At 37.0% G+C, this 19,079-nt stretch overlaps 4 protein-coding genes across 5 annotated transcripts; 3 read left to right on the forward strand and 1 right to left on the reverse strand.

Annotated features, from left to right (window-relative positions):
- On the reverse strand, positions 1-1,944 carry LOC106293813 (two-component response regulator ARR10). 2 transcript variants are annotated; one of them, XM_013729453.1, is made up of 5 exons: positions 1,675-1,944; positions 1,280-1,563; positions 1,009-1,195; positions 785-858; positions 1-439 (listed from the first exon to the last, which is right to left on the reverse strand). In XM_013729453.1, exons 1-5 carry the CDS (start codon positions 1,808-1,810, stop codon positions 80-82), a joined length of 1,041 nt encoding a protein of 346 aa, XP_013584907.1. In that variant the 5' UTR covers positions 1,811-1,944; the 3' UTR covers positions 1-79. The 2 variants fall into 2 exon arrangements, with proteins under 2 accessions (XP_013584907.1, XP_013584906.1); XM_013729452.1 differs by having other exon boundaries at positions 785-861.
- A 2,038-nt stretch (positions 1,945-3,982) lies between these two features.
- On the forward strand, positions 3,983-4,503 carry LOC106294451 (uncharacterized protein At4g04775-like). The gene is made up of 2 exons (XM_013730007.1): positions 3,983-4,156; positions 4,225-4,503. The coding sequence occupies exons 1-2, from the start codon at positions 3,983-3,985 to the stop codon at positions 4,501-4,503; spliced, it is 453 nt and encodes a 150-aa protein (XP_013585461.1).
- Positions 4,504-8,106: 3,603 nt separating this feature from the next.
- LOC106294371 lies at positions 8,107-9,092 on the forward strand. Its single transcript, XM_013729921.1, has 4 exons — positions 8,107-8,139; positions 8,249-8,330; positions 8,435-8,753; positions 9,008-9,092. The coding sequence occupies exons 1-3, from the start codon at positions 8,107-8,109 to the stop codon at positions 8,662-8,664; spliced, it is 345 nt and encodes a 114-aa protein (XP_013585375.1). The 3' UTR covers positions 8,665-8,753; positions 9,008-9,092.
- An 8,366-nt stretch (positions 9,093-17,458) lies between these two features.
- On the forward strand, positions 17,459-19,079 carry LOC106294027 (zinc finger protein WIP6). Its single transcript, XM_013729645.1, has 2 exons — positions 17,459-17,842; positions 18,329-19,079. The coding sequence occupies exons 1-2, from the start codon at positions 17,495-17,497 to the stop codon at positions 18,896-18,898; spliced, it is 918 nt and encodes a 305-aa protein (XP_013585099.1). The 5' UTR covers positions 17,459-17,494; the 3' UTR covers positions 18,899-19,079.

Genomic DNA, 19,079 nt, shown 5'->3' on the forward strand with positions numbered 1-19,079 from the left:
ATTACATTTTCTAACATGGGATACAATAACAGTACAATAAAAATGAATCAATACATTAGAGAGGGTACGTAAAAAAAAATTAATTTTTAGTGACATAATAATTGCGAGTAGAAGAAGACATCGCCGGCGAGCTACATCGGACTACCACCTCTTCGCTATGGCTTCCCGATCCTTCTTCCACAATAATAGACGGCGTAAAATTGAAGTGGCTCGGCCACTGTGGCGGTGGTGGTGCGGCCATTGCTCCATAGATCCCGTTGGTGGTGGTTGTGGTAGTCGTCGTGGTAGTGCCGCTAGTGGTGGCTCTTCCGGTGGTCTTTCCCGCAGAGTAATCAGATTGTGCTACCCATAAACCCCCGACGACTACGAAATGTTGCTTTTGAGAGTTCCCGTTGTTAGGGACTGTTTGGCTTGGTCTTCTTGTATGCAGTCTATATTTCTGTTATATATCCAATTTAAAAAATAACATCAGTTTTGTCTAGAAATAGAGTTTTTAGGGCATGATTATTGTTAGTCCCAACATTTGTCCTTAGTGTTTTTGGTGTGGGATCCACCACATTTTTCTAAGAACTTTGCTCAAATGTACTTAATTAAGAAACGTCCCAAGAGTTGTTCCTCACTGTTTGCGGACCCCACTAACACGTGGTGGTCAATTGGTTCATCATTTAATTTTTTTTTAATCAAAACAAAAAAAATTAAAGACCAAAAAATGTCTCAGCGATAATCATGCCCTGCACTAAATTTATAATTCAAATAGTGGAAAGAAAAGAAATGCATTCGTTACCTGTAAATGGCTTTTAACTTCATCATTTGTTAATCCATCAACCTTCATTAACTCCCTTATTTGCTTTGGCGTAGCTACTGAAAAATGGAGCCAAAATAAATATACTAACTAAAAATTTGACGAACCCAAATACTAAAGTATTTTTCTATTTTGAGAAATACTAAAGTATTTATCAAATCTTTAGAAAATTAAATAGCCCGTATAGGAATATTATTAAAACTAACCATGAGGTCCACCTAAGTGTTGGAGAGCGTTCAAGAAGCGTCTATGCAACTGCGACGACCAACACCTTCTCTGCTTTCTCTCCGTCTCTCTCCTCCTTCGTTCGCCACTGTTAGCCATTGCATTTGCATCTTCTCTCATACTTTCATCTCTCTTCACCACCGTCTCCATCATCTGTTGCGACTGTTCCTGAAATGCAAAATGAAAATATTTAGATTGTCGTCGTGAGATTTTGTCTTGAGTTACGATATATGGGTTCTCTAATATAATTACCTCTTTTGGAAGAAGCGGGTCTGGTTGGTTCCAGAGCTGAACAGACTTAAGCCAATCAGACTTCATGTTCTTGTCCTCAGAATCATTTTCGGGGTCGTGATTTCCCTGCTCATCCTCGAATTCTTCTTCTACCTCTTCTTCATTAAAGGTCGATGAGTCTTTAATGGTAAGAAATTGTTCCAATACAGGCGTACACTGTCCGGTTGTTTGCTCGGAGCACTCTGATTGTCCGTACACATTATCTGTGGCCGTCTCCGTTATCTCCTTCTTACACCTCTCGATCGCTTAACAGACAAAAGAAATAAAAATATAAGTTTTTCATATATATTGTATTTTCTTATTCGTTTTATTCAGGAAAAGGAAAACATAACTCGCAATCTTGCATTTATACGCACCTTGGGTTACGAGGTCTATGCAAAGAGGAAGTTCACGTTGAAAGACAAGAATCTTGCGACGTTCTTCTTCAAGAGCTTCGATGTATTGACCACATCTCTCCTGGTTGTAGTCCATATTGCTTATCTTCTTAATCATGGTGCTTTAGGGATGAATTAATAATTCACCTCTAATTTAAGATTTATTCTGTTTAGAGAGAAGGATCAATACATGTATATATATGTCTCCATAAACCTCTCAAGGATCACTATCTTGATAGAATAAAAAACATAGTCGGCATGTCGCATTACAAGACGAATCTTGCGGTTCATGTTTCTATATTTTATACGCCTTGATGTGCTTAAATATTACGTTTATAAAAGACACAACTAATATGGTTATTTATTTTGTTATGGTATAGTAGTAGATAGGGAGTGGTGAATATTCGGTACTGTGATTCCGAGTTTTTAGTTATGTAAGAATAAAATGTTGTTAATAAAAGGCACTTGAAAATTTAATAAAGTATTGGTTCTCTATTCTTCGGGATTTTATTTAAAATTGAATTTAAGAAAATAAAAGTCAAATATAAATGCGCAAATTAAGTATTGTTTATATTAAAGTTGCATTTTTATAAAAAAAACTACAGTTGTGTTCTATAAAGTATGAAGAAAGCTATATTCGATTATTCATGCTATAAATCAAGTTAAATTTTATAATTTTGAACCAAAAAAACTCAGTTTATCAATCATCATTTTATAATGGATACAGTCGGAGTCTTTCCGGGTGCAACTGGATTTACTAATTAGAATCAAAGGGTATGGAATAACTTACTCCTATAGATTAAAAAAACAAATCTCATTCCATTAATTTTTGTGGAATATATAAAAAGTGGAACATAGTTATAACAATTTTTTTGTTGAAGTTATGACACATTTATGATTAAAAAATCGTGAATAAAATGGAATGAGATGAAATTAAATTCTATTTTTGTTTCTATCATTTTCATTATTTGATTTATTTACATTTTTTTATTCCTTTTATTCATTCCTAAATTTTGACTACCAGCCTTCGTGTTATAGTATTTTCTCTGGCAATAATCATATAACAAATTATTTGTTATTACTGTATTATGAATTTTTGAATAAAAATGCTGGCTTGTTGTAAGTACTAAATACTTAGATAAACCCGGAAAGAAAAGTGGCATGCATGAGCTTGCTATAGTTGTACAAAATTGTCAATATATGATGAGATCTAGGTTTTGTTAAAGGATGATCAATAAACTTGTACTGACCAATATATGACTTCAAACTCAAAAGCCAAATGTCTCTTCATAAAGAAGCCAAATCATGGGAGAAGGAAAAAAAAAAGCTGTACAAGAAGATAACCACATTTAAGGATTTTTCCCTCTCATACAAAAATAAAATCCCGTTATCCATTTGGATTCACATATATTCTATAAAAATTATTGACTTTGTTGAATTCGTTCTATATATCTATTTATTCGTTTCCGTATTTGTAGGTGTATAACATTTTTGACTCTTGACTGGTAATATTAATTAGTTGGATCTTTATCATTGCCAAGTAAAACATGAAAAGAAAAAACATAACGTGTTGGACTGTATTAGCAAAAATCCTCATGCTTCATTCCAAATTTCCAAGATAATGATACGCCAATGCCTTTCACAATCAACAGTAGTTTTGATTCGTACATACTTTTAATTTCTCTTATAATACTGTTTAGATGATATTTTCGTATATAAAAAAAGAAGACATTACTAACGATCTAGCTGTTATATTTAATGATATAATTATCGTGCCAATAAGCTTGAATTCGGTGATTATTGAGTCAATTTGTCTTTGATTAGATAGGAAATTATGAAATGAGTTGGCACATCGTATCGGTGTAAATCCCTATTTGCTTTTAGTTGTCCCTTCAGAGACTCGGGGGGAGTTAGAGCACCTCCAACGGAGGTTTTTGGGTAAACGACCTATTTCCACACACAAAGTATCATATAGCAGCAGTTCTACACAATTTTTCAAGCGCGTCTTAAGTGCACACAATTTAACTATCGCAACCTATTTCCCCCCATTTCGAAAGTTCGAAACACGAATCCCCACAGACGAAGATTGGGCTTGGTTTATAACATTAACCGATATTAAACCTGATCGTATTGGTTTATATTGGTACAACCCGAACCAAACATAGATCCAACGACAAACCAAATAAAACCCGACCCGAATCCTATTAAAAATCTCCAAATCGTTTTATCCCGTTAGAACCCTAAATTCTTAAATCCAGAGACATAAGAGAGAGAGAGAGAGAGAGAGAGTATGAGCAATGAATCTGGAAATTCGTCTGGAACCTCTGTATCTCGAGTAAGAGGTAGGGTCGTTGGTGTGCCCAAGAGATGCTGGTGTGGAGAATTGGTTGTGTCGTTGATGTCCAAGTCCGCCGCGAATCCGTACCAGAGATACTATCGGTGTGCTTTTGCGGTTGAGAGAAAGGTGAGTTTTTTTAATATAAATGTCATTGTTCTTCTTGTGCGAGTTGATCGAAATGTGTGTGTTTGTAGCTGAGTAATGATAATCACACGTATAAGTGGGTTGATGAGGCATTGGTGGATGAGATTGAAGCATTGACATGTAGGATAAGCAGACTAGAACATACCATTCTTGCTGAGAGTGTGGAAGAAAAGAAGAAGAAGCTTGCAGAGCTTGAAATGAAGTTAGAGGTTGAGGTTTTTGCAAGGGTGGAAGAGGTCGTTAATGAAGCCAAATGGGAAATCAAAAAAGTGATGAGGATTGTTTTTTTAGGAACATTGGCCATGCTTGTGCTGTCTAAGCTTGTTTAGCTTAAGTTTGATAATCGTTGTGTTATGTTGTTGTTAAAACAAAGTATGTTATTTCTAGCTATTTTAGTTGTTTAATGTCTTATCAATGCCGTGGAACAAGGTCCAAAATGCTTAAATGTGATATGTTATTTCCTTGTGTTTGTTAAGTGTGATTGTACAGGTTCTAAAAGCCAGTAAAATATACACATCAAAAGAGGTTGTAAGCCACTAAAATTATCTGAAAACTCTGAAACATTCATAGAAACAACAAAAGAGGACCACATTCGAGAGAAAAAGTCATAGAAAGAAAACAAATACGAGAGACAAAGTCATAGAAGATCATAAAATTCTTAAAAAGCCGTAAAAGAAGTCATTGAAACAACAAAAGAGGACCACAACTCCACTAACTTAGTTCTCGGGTTGAGTGAGTTGAGTGCAAATTCCTTGGGAAGATTCAGTTTGAGAAGACTTGTCACCTAAAGAAGCCTGAAAATATATAAAAAAATACAAGCTTCAATCAGAGAAAAAATCAAACACATATCCAAAATATCGAACACATCCAAACCCACTAACCTTTTTTGGGTTCTTTTTATGGAACCGTGAGTTATGATTTGCCGCACCACATATACCACAATGCATAATCCGCTTCAACAACTTCTTCTTCTTCACTGGTGACTCATTAACTCCTTTCTTCCTCTTTTTATCAGCCTTGGTCACCTTCTTACGACCTGGTTGATCCGGAATCTCCGGTTCAATTATTGGTGGTTCAGGTCCTTCAGGCCAGAACTTCGCCCCGCGCAAAGGGACAATGCCTTCAGCATAAGTACGCTTCCATGTTGAAGTCTTAAACCAGTCAGCCACGTAGTCCTGTGCTTCTAAGCCTTTGGTCAACATCACACCATAAGCGTGCTCACAAGGTATCCCCGTAATCTCCCATCTACGGTAGCTACAAGTCCTATTTTCCAAGCTCACCCTATGTGCACATCCATGTAGAATGGATGCATATGTCTTGTTCGTCGACGATTTCACCGTGCATTTTGAAGCCTTCTCATGCAAACTCTCAAGCATATCAATCACATAAGGTGTGCAAATGCCTTCATGGTTGGTGGCAATGACACCTCGTTTCGCAATACGAACCATTGCCAAACGAGCGATGGTCTCCAACATAGGCACATACAGCTTGTCTCGCGCTTTACCAATGAAGTTGTTAAACGACTCGGTAGAGTTGTTCTCGACATCCTCAACACACGGTCCAACTTTGTAGAACGCCCTACACCAACTCTTTGGATTCGTCTTCATCACATCCTCATGAACCTCTGTATCATACTTGAATAAGTCTAACAGGTTAGCTGTGTAATCTCCCATATTATAGCTCCAAGCAAGGTTCCAATCACATCCTCATGAACTTCTGTATCATACTTGAATAAGTCTAACAGGTTAGCTGTGTAATCTCCCATATTATAGCTCCAAGAAAGGTTCTAAACCTTTGGCTTCATTTCTGGTTTTTTCCCATGACGACTTTTCAGATTAGTATAGATGTGTCTTACACACATTCTATGTTCAATAAGAGGTAACTCTCTCTTGACAGCCGCAATCAACCCCTAAAACACACAAGAAAAATGATTATGAACCTATAGTTATAGTGAAGAGGTTATCAAAACAGAAATATATGTGGGATGTTACTTTTTGCCGATCAGAAACCATGATGAAACCATCCCCTTCGTTAAGTCCTAGATCAATTTTTATCTTCCTCGCAAACCACAACCAATTGTCCTTGTTTTCTACTTGTACCACAGCCCATGCAATAGGATATATCGCATTATCAGCATCACGACCCATAACAACCAACAACTACCCTTTTAACTTTGACTTTAAGAAACACCCATCTACTCCTATTAGAGGCCTACAATTTTCTTTCCAAGTCTTCCTAAGAATGTTGAAACAGACATAAAATCTCTTAAAAACATCTATACCATCCTCATTTCTCACGCAATCTAGCTCAACAGAAGAGTTCTCGTTGGAGACCATTATCTCCCTGCAGTAATCACGGAGGCGTCTGAACTGCTCATCATACTCTCTTTCAATCCACCTAATAGCTTTGTTCCTAGCATGTTGACACTGAGGTCTTGTCACTGTAAGTTTCCATTTTTCCATAATCAACTCCTCTATCTTCATAGGCATAAAGTACTCGGGTTCTTCTCGGATCTTGTCAACAAACAAACGAGCTATTACCGGAACTTTTAGCATCTCACAAGTGCCTGTAGGGACACAGCTATGAGCTTTCTTCATGTTCTTAACTTGCCATTTGTTAGGAGACTTAATCGAGGTTGAGCAGTAGATGCGCCAAGAACAACCTTTCCCATCACAGACAAACTCAAGTTTCGTTTTGTCATAACGATTCTGCTTGATGTTCAGACCTGTACGCAGAGCATAATCAAGCACAGCTTCCTTAAACATAATTCCATTGATGAAAACTTGGCCTTCATACAAATTTCCACTTCCTCTCTTAATATGGCTGCGCTTGTCCACTGTCCGTTGGATTTCTTCTCCATCTTCATCTTCATCTGTTTCAGGATATACATTATGCATGACTGAACCTTCATCGACAAAGTCAAAAACATCTTTCTCTATGTTGTAATCGTTACGCTCTCTGCGATCTTCACCATCAGAGTCAATATCAGGAGGAACAGAATCGGGATTTGACGGGTCGAATTCTGGCACAGTATCCCAATCAATAGGCACATCGTTCCACTGATTCGAAGCCATAGTTGATTTCTGCAAAATTGATGAACACAATTACAAATCATTATCTGAACCGACAGAGATAAATAGGAACAAGAGGAGTTGTCGAAATCACCTTAGGTGTATATGTCGACGAAAAATACCACCGGCGAAGTGACGACTTGGATGATTCTATCAGGTTGTAGATTGTCGCAGGTGAGAGGATTTGGAATTGGCAATTTAGGTTTTTCAATTTACGGGTTTAGAAACATGGGTTAGGGTTGGATTATTAGTTCGGGTCATTAAGTCATGTAAAGCCGGTTAACTCTCTCTAATCGGGTCGTTTCGGGTTAATTATGTTGGCCATTGGTTTATATTAACTCAACAGATAGTAAACCAAGCCCAATCTTCGTCTGTGGGGATTCGTGTTTCGAACTTTCGAAATGGGGGGAAATAGGTTGCGATAGTTAAATTGTGTGCACTTAAGACGCGCTTGAAAGATTTTGTGGAACTGCTGCTATATGATACTTTGTGTGTGGAAATAGATCGTTTACCCGAGGTTTTTAGAGAAAGTTCTAAAAAAAACCAAAAAAATAAATCGAAAAAAGATAAAACAGGAGAACTCCTGTCTATTACATGGCTTTTGGAACTGGTAAAAACCTCATATGTGTCCTTTTGGTATTGGTCGTCTCTCTCTTCCTTGATGCTTTTTCTTTCTTTCTCAGAAATCTAGTCCTCCTTCCTAGTTGTTGCTCTCTTCCTCCAAATCCGTCCATGAAATCAAGGTGAAGATTCGAATTCTTTGAGTTTTTTGTATTGATTTGAAGCTTGTGAATCTAGTTGGAATTGAAATTTGGTTTTGATGATGAAACAAATTATTGTCTGAACTTCTTCCATTAACCAATGACGAAAGAGAAGAAACAGGATAATGTCAGAGTAAGTTCATAAACTTAAATCATACCATCGTTTTTTTCAGTCCTCTGCTTTCAGTTGAATTCTCTCACGAGATACTTCATTCTGTTTTTTTTTTTTAATTTTCATGTAGTATATGAATGTCGAGTTCAACGTATCGATGTATTGCAACGAATGCGGGAGAAAAATCGCCAGAGTTATCTCTAAATTCAAAGGTAATCACTTTCACAGTTTAAGATAGATTTCACAATATATCCATACGTCTCCAACTTTTGGACGATCTATTAGTAAAAAAAACGTTTGGATGATCGATGAATAGGAGTTGAAACATTTACGACGGATATGAATAGTCACAAGGTTGTGGTCACGGGAAGGCTTGATCCTAAGAAGTTGTTGAAGAAACTCAAGAAGAAGACAGGCAAGAGAGTGAAGATTGTAGCGAAGGATGTCACAAACCGGTTAAGTCAAAAGCCGTCCAATTCATGCAAGGCTGATGCCTTTGCTTCTTTGTTCGCAGGCAGCTTGCGGAGGCTGGTGTACATGTTGTGATGGCTGTGAGGAAGACAAAGGCAGCTCATGAGCTGATTCAGCAATGGCAGAACTAGTGGTCTGGCAAACGTCTCCCACTTAATGTCGAGGTACACTCTTATCATCTCCTATATGAATTCTCTCCTCTGGTAATGATGAATAAATTATAGTTTGTAGCTAATAATGTCTACTTTTGAGACTGGAAATAGTCAATAATGTTTATTATCATATATAAATGATCAATCGTTTTGCATAGTAGAAACTTCAAACTGTATGGGATCTTGTGTACTAGTTATTAGACAAGAGTATTGGTTTGTTACATCTACGTATCTGATTAAGATCCCCTGTGTTCTTTTTTGTAAAGGCAATGGAACTTGATCTTCTTTCACTGGATTATGTTGCGAGATTTGCTGGTGCTTGGAACGCTCGTTTAGGATCTTCGCATGTTTTGATTAACAATGCCGGCATATTTGCTATGGGAGGTTGGTTGTATTGCCCTTTTAGCTACAAAGCATTTGAGCCTTTCCCTCTGTTTTGATTCCTTCTTGGGTTTTCATCATCACTACTGCACCATTCATCATCATCAATGTTCTAATTTGATGGACCCAATTAGTGACAACTGGCATGCATAGCATTGATTTCAAACATAAACTCTTATCAATAATAATTAGGAAGGCAAGAAGTAAATTATCAAAAATCTTAATTATTAAGAACTTCAAAAGGATTCCGCGATTGAACCATGAAAAATTTAATTACATTACAAAGCGTTCTAAACTTCGCAAATTACAAAATTTACAATTAAACTAATCATTGGGTTTTAACCAGTGGAGTGGAGATGGTTTTAAGATATATCTTAAAGGCTCACATCAAACCACATGCAATCACATTGTAAAACGACGCTGTTTTTTGCCTTTTTGTGATTGCTTACCATTTTCAAGCCCAATAGGGCCATATGTTGGACGACCATATTTAAGCCTTTCACAATAGTAGACTATTTTGTCAAGTACACTCTTTAAAAATTTTAGGACGTCACCAGATTTGCAATTTATTTTATCAATCGAGCATCAAATTAAATTACACAACACACTCTACATTTAGACGCTCATATTTTCTTATGCCACGTAAAATAGACTTTTAGACCAAAAAGGTGAAAAGGGTAAGAAAATTTTGGGAATAGGAAAGAAGAGTTGTAAGATGAAAAATGGGTAAATAAAATTATAACATCACGAATGAAAAAGAAACATTGAAAAATAACTTTCATGTGTTCATCAAACTAGTTAATAAATGTGACAGAGCAGGGAGAGATGCACAGGAGATGAGGGAGCTACAGTTTTGTTTCAGCCGTACTATTTTGTGTTCTTCTGCTTCGGATTCTTTAAAGTTTCGGAATCTAACTGCTTCAATCAACCAAAAATATGAAAAGACTTTGATCAGACCAAGATTTCATATAATATATGTTTGTGTGATTCTTTGCTAACTTCTTTTTTTCTCTCTCTCTACGACATTGTTTTAAGGTTTTTCTTCAATAGAAAGTACCTCGGTTTAAAGTCTCGTGGACTATTTAGCGAGGTTAGAAGATTCCGTTTAAACAGTTACAGTCGACAATTATGTTGATCTAATTATACTGATGTAGCAGTAGAGAAAAAAAGTATATTGTCTATAGAAAATGGTTGCAATTAATCCAATAGTTTAATTTATAGCACTAACCTTAAAACCAATGTCATTTTCTGTCTATAGGAAGGCTGGTCAAATGTTTCAGATCGACATGTACAAGAGATCATCTTACTTTTTTTTCAGCCATGAAATAACTGGTTTTAACAGCGAAACTCGAATAGACTCGCTGAATAGTAATGAAATAAAAACACTAAAACTCTTACTATAGAAGTATATGAATTTTTAAAAGTCTGTTACTATTCAGAAAATATTGAAACCCTAATTTACATAAATCACAAATAGATATAAAAATTAAATAACAAAGATCAAAACACTTGATTTCTTTTTTTTCTTACAAAATCATGTTTTCACAATACATCAGAGAAAATTAATATACTCGTTAGTTACGTTAATAAGATTCAAACACAGGGGTAACCTCTTTCAAAGAGAAAAAAAAAAACTTATACCACATGCATTTAGCATTAATTGTAGCAATGAAGCAAAGCAGAATGTATACCTTTCGTCCAACATTACATTCCAGTTCCATTAGCAAGCAAATGAGTAAACTTCCCCACTTTGCTCAAAAAAAAAAACTAAAGTAAAAAGTGTGAGAATAGATTAGGGTATCTTTTGGCAGGACAGATTTATTTAAAATTTAATATGGGAACTTTAATAATATCATCATCACTGAGACTATCACTATCTCAGTAAGTTGGTTCAGAACTCAGATGATGAAAGTGGAGAGAGACAGAAGCTTTCGCATCTACAGTTAACGCCACGTTTCTCCATGTCTATTGCCTTTCTTTTGTATCAGAGCGTACTCTCACCTTTTTCTTTTGGTTTGTGAATTCTGAGGAGAGTAAATGTTCACTCAGATAATATATACTATAGCATAAATATATTTAATAGATTAGAAGAACTGAAAGAGAGAAGTCGTGAAACCAAGGATGGTTTTGAGATCCTAGAAAGTAGTAGAGCGAGTTCCAAGTGAAATAGTACATTCTTTGCTAATAATGAGTGACAGATTCCCACATCAACTTTTTAATTTATACTGTAACATTTTCCTCACGTTACATGTCCAATATTTTCGAACGTGTGGTTCACTCGGTTTTTCCATGGATCACTTGGTAATACAAAATTCAGATGCGATGGTTCGCTTGGTATTGAATGAAAGAATTGATTGAATTGATTAACCAAAGTTTGTTACAAATTAAGCAAAAGGAAATTAAACCATATTGGTTATCTAACTTAAACCGATATTATACACTATGTCCTGGTCAAGTCTCTGAAACTGAAGCTTCAGGTGGAAGGAAGAGACTTGAGATAGACATTCTGTTGAGAATAGAATGAAATGGTCCAGAGTGAAGAGGCTTCTTCATGATATCATCATGCTGATCAGCACTAGGGACGTGCATCAGTGTGATGAAGCCTTTCTTGACCTGATCACGAACGGTGTGGCAATCTATCTCCACGTGCTTCGTTCGTTCATGGAAGACCGGATTGGTGGCGATATGCATTGCAGACTTATTGACATAGAAGAGCTTCGCATTCGTCGAAACCTTGATGTTAAGACTCGTGAGAAGCTGTTGCAGCCAGAGTAACTCACAAGTAGCATGCGCCATGCTACGTATTCAGCCTCCGTACTACTCCGGCTAACCACATCATGTTTCTTCGACTTCCATGTGATCAAGGAGTTACCAAGGTAGACACTATAGTCAGTAAGAGAGTGTCTACTATCAGGACATGTTCCCCAATTAGCATCAGAAAAAAGCATTTAGACACAACTGAAAAGAGGCAGAGTAAAAGAGCCCTTGCCCGGGATTGTTCTTGATGTACCGTAGTATCTTGTGAGTTGCTTCAAGATGAATATCGGTAGGAGATTGCATGAACTGGCTCAGACAATGTACCGCAAAGGTGATATCAGGATGAGTGATTGTGAGATATAGAAGACGACCAATCAAGGCACGGTAGCTGGTGGGGTCTTGAAGCGGAGTACCAAAGTTTTTACTCAACTTAACCAGAGGATCCATAGGTACAGAACTCGGCTTGCAAGCAAGAAGTTCAGCATCAGATATAAGACTCAACGCATATTTCCGTTGAGAGATAGAAATGCCTTCAGATGATCGTGCAATCTCCAAGCCGAGGAAGAAAAAGAGTTGTCCTAAGTCCTTGATCTTGAAACGAGAACTCAGAGTTTTCTTGAGAGAAGCAACTTCTTCATCATTATTGCAAACAATCATAATGTCGTCAACATAAACAAGGGCTGCAGTGAAAACAGAGCTGTGTTGCTTGACAAACAATGTGTCGTATGCTGGCGATTGAGTATAACCAGCTGCTAAGAAGACCGAAGAGAGACAATGGTACCACTGACGTGATGCTTGCTTCAACCCATAGAGCGACTTATGGAGTCGACATATTAGGGGGAAAAGAGCCAGAAGCGGGTACATAACCCTGAGGAATACTCATAAAGATCTCCTCATCAAGATCACTATGCAAAATTGCATTAGAGACATCCATTTGAGACATGCTCCATCCTTGTATAGTTGCAAGACCAAAAAGAAGTTTCACACTAGCAAGTTTAGCCACTGGAGAAAACGTATTAGTGAAATCGACGCCTTCTTGTTGTGTGAAACCCTTAGCCACCAAACGTGCTTTATAACGCTATATGGTGACGTCTGCATTGTACTTAATAGTATATACCCATTTGCAACCAACCACATTTTTACCAGGAGGTAAAGATTCAATTGTACATGTCTTATTTGTCTCCATAGTCTGCAACTCATCAATCGTGGCTTTTCGAAAATGTGGAGATAACATGGCTTGCTTAAAAGATGTTGGTTCTGTCTCAATAGAATAGGAAAGAGCATAGGATTTATAGAGAGATTGAAGTTTATCATAGGCTAGAACAGAGGAAAGAGGATATGAAACTGAAGATGAAGGTTTAGAAGGGGTTAGAGCAAGATTACTCTGAGCAAGAGCACAATGGTACTGAGATAAGTAACCAGGGGCTCTTGTATGACGCCTAGGTCTGTCACCGAGTAGTCGTCCTTGTCCTGTAGCTACTGGAACAGTCTCTCTATATATGTTTGTGGCATTAGGAACTACAGGTGTTGGAACTACAGAATCAAGGACAACAGAAATGGGAGCAGGCAAGATTGTTTTATCAAAGATGTTCAGAGAAGGTGGAACAGAGAAAGATGTATCAAGATATGGAAATGAGTTTTCATGAAAGACAATGTTTCGTGTAGTAGAGATATTATTGGAATCTAGATGTAACACTTTATAGCCTTTGTAACCACTCGGGTAACCTAAGAATACACATTTATCAGCTCTAGCGGAGAATTTGTTCCTATCTTTAGGAAAAGTAGATGCATAGCATAAGCAACCAAATGTTTTAAGAAATGAGTAATCAGGAACTTTCTTACGCAAAACCTCATAAGGTGATTTATCATTTAACAGAGCAGAAGGAGTTTTATTAATAAGAAACACAGCAGTACAAATGCAATCACTCCAGTATACTTGTTAGATTGAAATAACAAAGCTCTTGCAAAATTTAGAATATGTTGATGCTTTCTCTCTACAACAGAGTTCTGTTGTGGAGTATAAGCACATGAATATTGATGAAAAGTGTCATGTTCTTGAAGAAGATTAGTAAAAGCAAGTTCAGGTGCGTTATCACTAAATTGGAAAGACAGTCGAAACATCTGATTTATTTTTCATCATATAAACCCAAGTAGCTCGTGTACAATCATCGACTAATGTAAGAAAATACTTGTATCCTTCTATTGACTCAATACCAAAGGGACCCCATACATCTAAGTGAACCAAATTAAAAGCAGATTTTGACATGTTATTATTCGATACAAATGGTAACAGCTTTTGTTTAGCTAATGGACAAACATGACAGACTTCAGACTTATGTAAACTAGACGTGGCTATAGGCAATGTACCAGTAAGAGACTTTAACTTGGAAGTTGATGGATGTCCAAGGCGCTGGTGCCATAGGTTCCATCGACTTGCAAGGATCCACAGAATTGCAGAGAAGAATCAACAGCAGGTTCAAGAACATATAAATTGCGCAATAAACTTCCTCTACCAATCATCAAGCCCTGAGAAGACTCCTGGAGAAAACAATGATCAGGATAAAAGTGAGCAGACAAGTGATTATCACGCAAAAGTGTACATACACTAATAAGATTGAACCGAAAAGATGGAACATGCAGAACATTATGCAATTTGGGAGATGTTGACGATTTCACAGTGCCAATATGAGATATTGATTCCCTAATGCCATCAGGGAGAGAGACTGTAACACCAGTTACAGGAGAAGTCTGAGTAAACAATGACAAATCTGAGCATACATGCGTAGTTGCCCCACTGTCAATTATCCAAGCACCATTAGGCATTGCATTGGGAAGAGAGGAAAGACATTAATGTTGAAAGGTGAGGATATTATTATCAAAACGAAGGCTAGTTAGTGGAAATGAAACGATTATATTTGGTGATGAAAGAGGAGGTGTAAAAGAGACAGTACCAGCTGAAGATTGAGGATCCATGTATCCATTTTCATTAACCGTTGATTGTTGAGTTGATACAGCGCAGTAGGTGTCATAAAGGCCTGGAGCTATTGAATCAGAGATTGGAGTTGGCCTCTGTCCATATGTCCTAAAGACTGACCAGATTGCTCAGGAAGAACATTCGCAGCAACATTCTGATTGACGTATTGTTGTTGCATAGGTATGAAGTTGTTTAGAATCTGAGGTCGTGGCTGCGAGTAGGTGTTCTGTCCTCTTGGTGCAAAGCCAGATGTTGGAGTAGAAGACCTGTTGTTGCGATGACTAGAGGGATAACCATGGAGTTTGAAACATTTAGCAACCACATGACCGAGTTGACCACAATAGGTGCAAAGAGGTTTAGACTTTGGACGAAAGCCACCAGAAGTCTGAGTAGCAGCCAGAACAGGATTCTCAAACGCAGAGGCAGCAATGGAGAGTGACTCAGCAGGGCCTGAGCTGTGAAAGACCGCAGTAGCCGGTGTGGAGGATGGCTTGATAGATTTATGCCTCTCATCCTGAATGACAAGATTAAACATGTCTTCAATTGATGGGATTGTCTTGAGCATTAAGATGTGGCGACGAGTAGGCTCATATGCTTCATTGAGTCCCATCAAGAACTTAGTTACACGACTTCGTTGTTGAAGACTCTCCCATAACGCTGCTGCATTGCATTCACAACGGCCACAAGTACAAACTGGCAAGTCAACATAGTTCTTGTATTCCTCCCATAGTGTGACCAATGTTGTATAATAGGTGCTAATATCCATTGAACCTTGTTGTAAGCGACTCAATTGCTGTTCAATCTCATAAACCCGCAGAGCATCTTCCTGTTTGAATCGCGAGATTATATTCTCCCAAATCGATTCAGCAGTCGACATAAACAAGAGACTTTGACATATCTTCTTCGATACAGAGGATCATCAGCCATGTAGCTACCATATCGTTACATCGAGACCAAGAACCAGAATCCCTATGACTATCCGGAAGTTTAGGAATCGTACCATCGATGAAACCTAGTTTGTTACGGACGTTGAGAGCCAAACGCACCGATCGGCGCCAAGAGTGGAACTCCGCACTGGAAGAGAGACGATCGGAGACCAAGATGAGACCAGCATGATCGTAGCTATGAAGATAATATGGATTCTCGTACTGATCCAAGAATGTAGTCTCCAGAGCTAGATTGGGGTTCATAGCGACGAAGACGAAGACGAATGAAGAAAGATGAGAGCTCGATTCGAGTGATGAATCGACTTTAGAGATCGATGAATCTTGATTCAGAACGCGAAAAGAAGAATCAAGAGAAAGTAAACGAAGGTGATGATTTCCAACTCGAGAAGAATCAAATCGAAAACGAACTGAAGAAGAATCTGAGAACGAGAAAGGCTCATGATGATCGAAATCACAGAATCACCATGAGAGTGATGGTCTCAGCTCTGATACCATATTGAATGGAAGAATAGATTGAATTGATTAACCATAGTTTGTTACAATCCAGTGTATATATATACACAGTTTAAGTAAAAGGAAACTAAACTGTATTGTTTATCTAACTTAAACCGGTATTATACAATAGTTGGTAATGGTTCATATGGTTTTTCTGTCTAGTATATGGTAACACACTACGTAAATATGATTCATTCGGTTTTGTTTAGCAAAAAAATGACTCATTCGGTTTTTCTATCTAGTATATGGTAATAAAAAAAAATCAAAATTTTCTTGATAAGACTTACACAGCTAAGATAATAAGAATATGCATAGTTTCATGTAATTTTTAAGAAATTACGTTTGCAAATTAGTCTTATTTCTTACTTCTGCGACTGAAACCAAGTACGAATACTTTAATTTTTGTTAAGTAATGGAGTTCCAAACTTTAGATTTTACATTTCTTGGTCTAATATCATTTAGTATAATAGATTTTTGAAACACAAATTTTGTTTCAAATCCAACGCTTCATTAATTTGAACTACGGCTGAAAAAAAAATTTCTTGTTTTTTTTGTTTTTGTTTTTTTGTTGTAACGTCACCCATGGGGTTCCATTCATTTATAATGATAATCGTCTTTGGTGTGTGTTTGATAAAAAAAAACTCATTCTATATATCAATTGTAGTTTAAAAAAAAAAGATTTCTAACTCTATCCTAGAAATAATGTATTAACGAAGGGAACATTAAAGATTACCAGTATATATTTCATATCCAATCTTTAAAAGATGCATCCTATAAACATTACAGTTGAATCATGACTAATGTGTATATGTAACGTGTATATGTTATGTGCTTGGAGTTCTTAACTTATGATTTGATATTTTTTTTATTTTTTTATTTTTTTATATTTTTTAGCTAAAAAACGGCTCTTATTTTTTTTATTTAAGAGGCAGTTTTTAACTTTTCTTATTTAAAATCTAAGAAAAGTTAAGAACCGTTTTTTACACGGTTAGCTTGGGTTAACGATGGTCTTATGTTTGGCACCAAACATAGGTCTGCAACTCACTCACACATCAATTTACCAGGATCGAACAAAAGCGAAAGTAAGTACAAAATAAACGAACCATTTATTAGTTACCAATTCGTCCAGCCTCCATTGTCTTTCTCCACCATTTACCCAAACCCCATCTTTCTCTTTTATATCTCCTTCTCTCTCCTCAATGTTTAATAATAACCAATATTGCATCTCCGGTGACGAAGACTCCGTCGTCCTCCGCCTTGGACCTCCTGGTCAACAATACCCTAACAATCACAAATCCACCAGCACTAAACCTTCTTCGAATCACGAAATCGATCATAATCTCCCTTTAACAAACCCTAATGACGTCACCGTTGCTCTTCATATCGGACCTCCGGTTTCCGAAAAAGAAACCAGCGGGAACCATGAGGGTTTGACGGCGAGGCAGGGACAGTATTGGATTCCTTCTCTTTCTCAGATCCTTGTCGGTCCCACTCAGTTCTCTTGTTCTGTCTGTAACAAAACTTTCAACCGCTTCAATAACATGCAGGTTTGAATATCATTATATACTATTCAATTATTCATACTACAAAATTGATGTAATTATATATCATTAGGGGAAATTTTCTTGATCTGACTCCCATATATATTTCCTATTGCCTTTTCGTTCCACGTTTATTACTATCTACATAAACAATCTGATATGTGTTGCTAGCTGATTTAAAATGGTTATAAAAAAGTATTTTGAAAATAATTTAATTATCAAAAAAATTGTTGCATTAACTTCGAATCTGTACCTCTCGGCGTTTCAAGGGTATCAATTGGACAAAATTTTATCTCATACAGTATTATCTTCATATATACTAGTTATGTTAACCATATATGTGTATATAATTATCATGTTTTCCAGAATATTTATTATAACCGTCAAGATGATTTATAATCAACGAAGTAAATGTTCATGATCTTGACGTGAAACATGAAATAACCAAATTACTGTTTTATTTAAGTTACATCTTTCGTATTTTTCCTGTAGATGCATATGTGGGGTCATGGTTCGCAATACCGAAAGGGTCCAGAATCGCTGCGAGGGACGAAATCATCATCTTCGATACTAAGGCTGCCATGTTACTGTTGTGCAGAAGGCTGTAAGAATAACATAGGCCATCCAAGAGCAAAGCCTCTCAAAGACTTTAGAACGCTCCAAACGCATTACAAGCGAAAGCACGGGGCGAAACCTTTTCGTTGCCGCAAAAAGTGCGAGAAGACATTTGCGGTAAGAGGCGATTGGAGAACGCACGAGAAGAATTGTGGGAAGGTGTGGTTTTGCGTTTGCGGATCGGATTTTAAGCATAAGAGGTCTCTCAAAGATCACGTTAGGGCATTTGGAGATGGTCATGCGGCTCACACTGTAGGTGATCGTGTTGTATCAATTGGAGAAGGAGATGAAGATGATGATGATGATGACGATTTTATGGAGGAAGAAGATGAACGAGATGATGATGAAGAAGAAGATGGTAATGGAGAAAGTGGTCGTGGAGAGAAGAACTACGGGATTAGATATGAACACTTTGGTCGTTATGGTCAAATTTCTAATGACAACTAATCAAATGGCCATTTTACGATCCATGGGTGTTAACTAGGGTTTGTTTAAGCGAGATGTGTTTGATATTATATTCTTCATCACGTTAGTGAATTTTAAAGTATCTTTTAGTATGAATTCCCGAAATAAATGTAGTGGCTTCGATTGATAAAAAAAAAATGTAGTAGTTTGGATTTTAACTGCG

The sequence above is a fragment of the Brassica oleracea genome, chromosome C5 (genome assembly GCF_000695525.1).
Source record: "Brassica oleracea var. oleracea cultivar TO1000 chromosome C5, BOL, whole genome shotgun sequence".
Lineage (NCBI taxonomy): Eukaryota > Viridiplantae > Streptophyta > Magnoliopsida > Brassicales > Brassicaceae > Brassica > Brassica oleracea.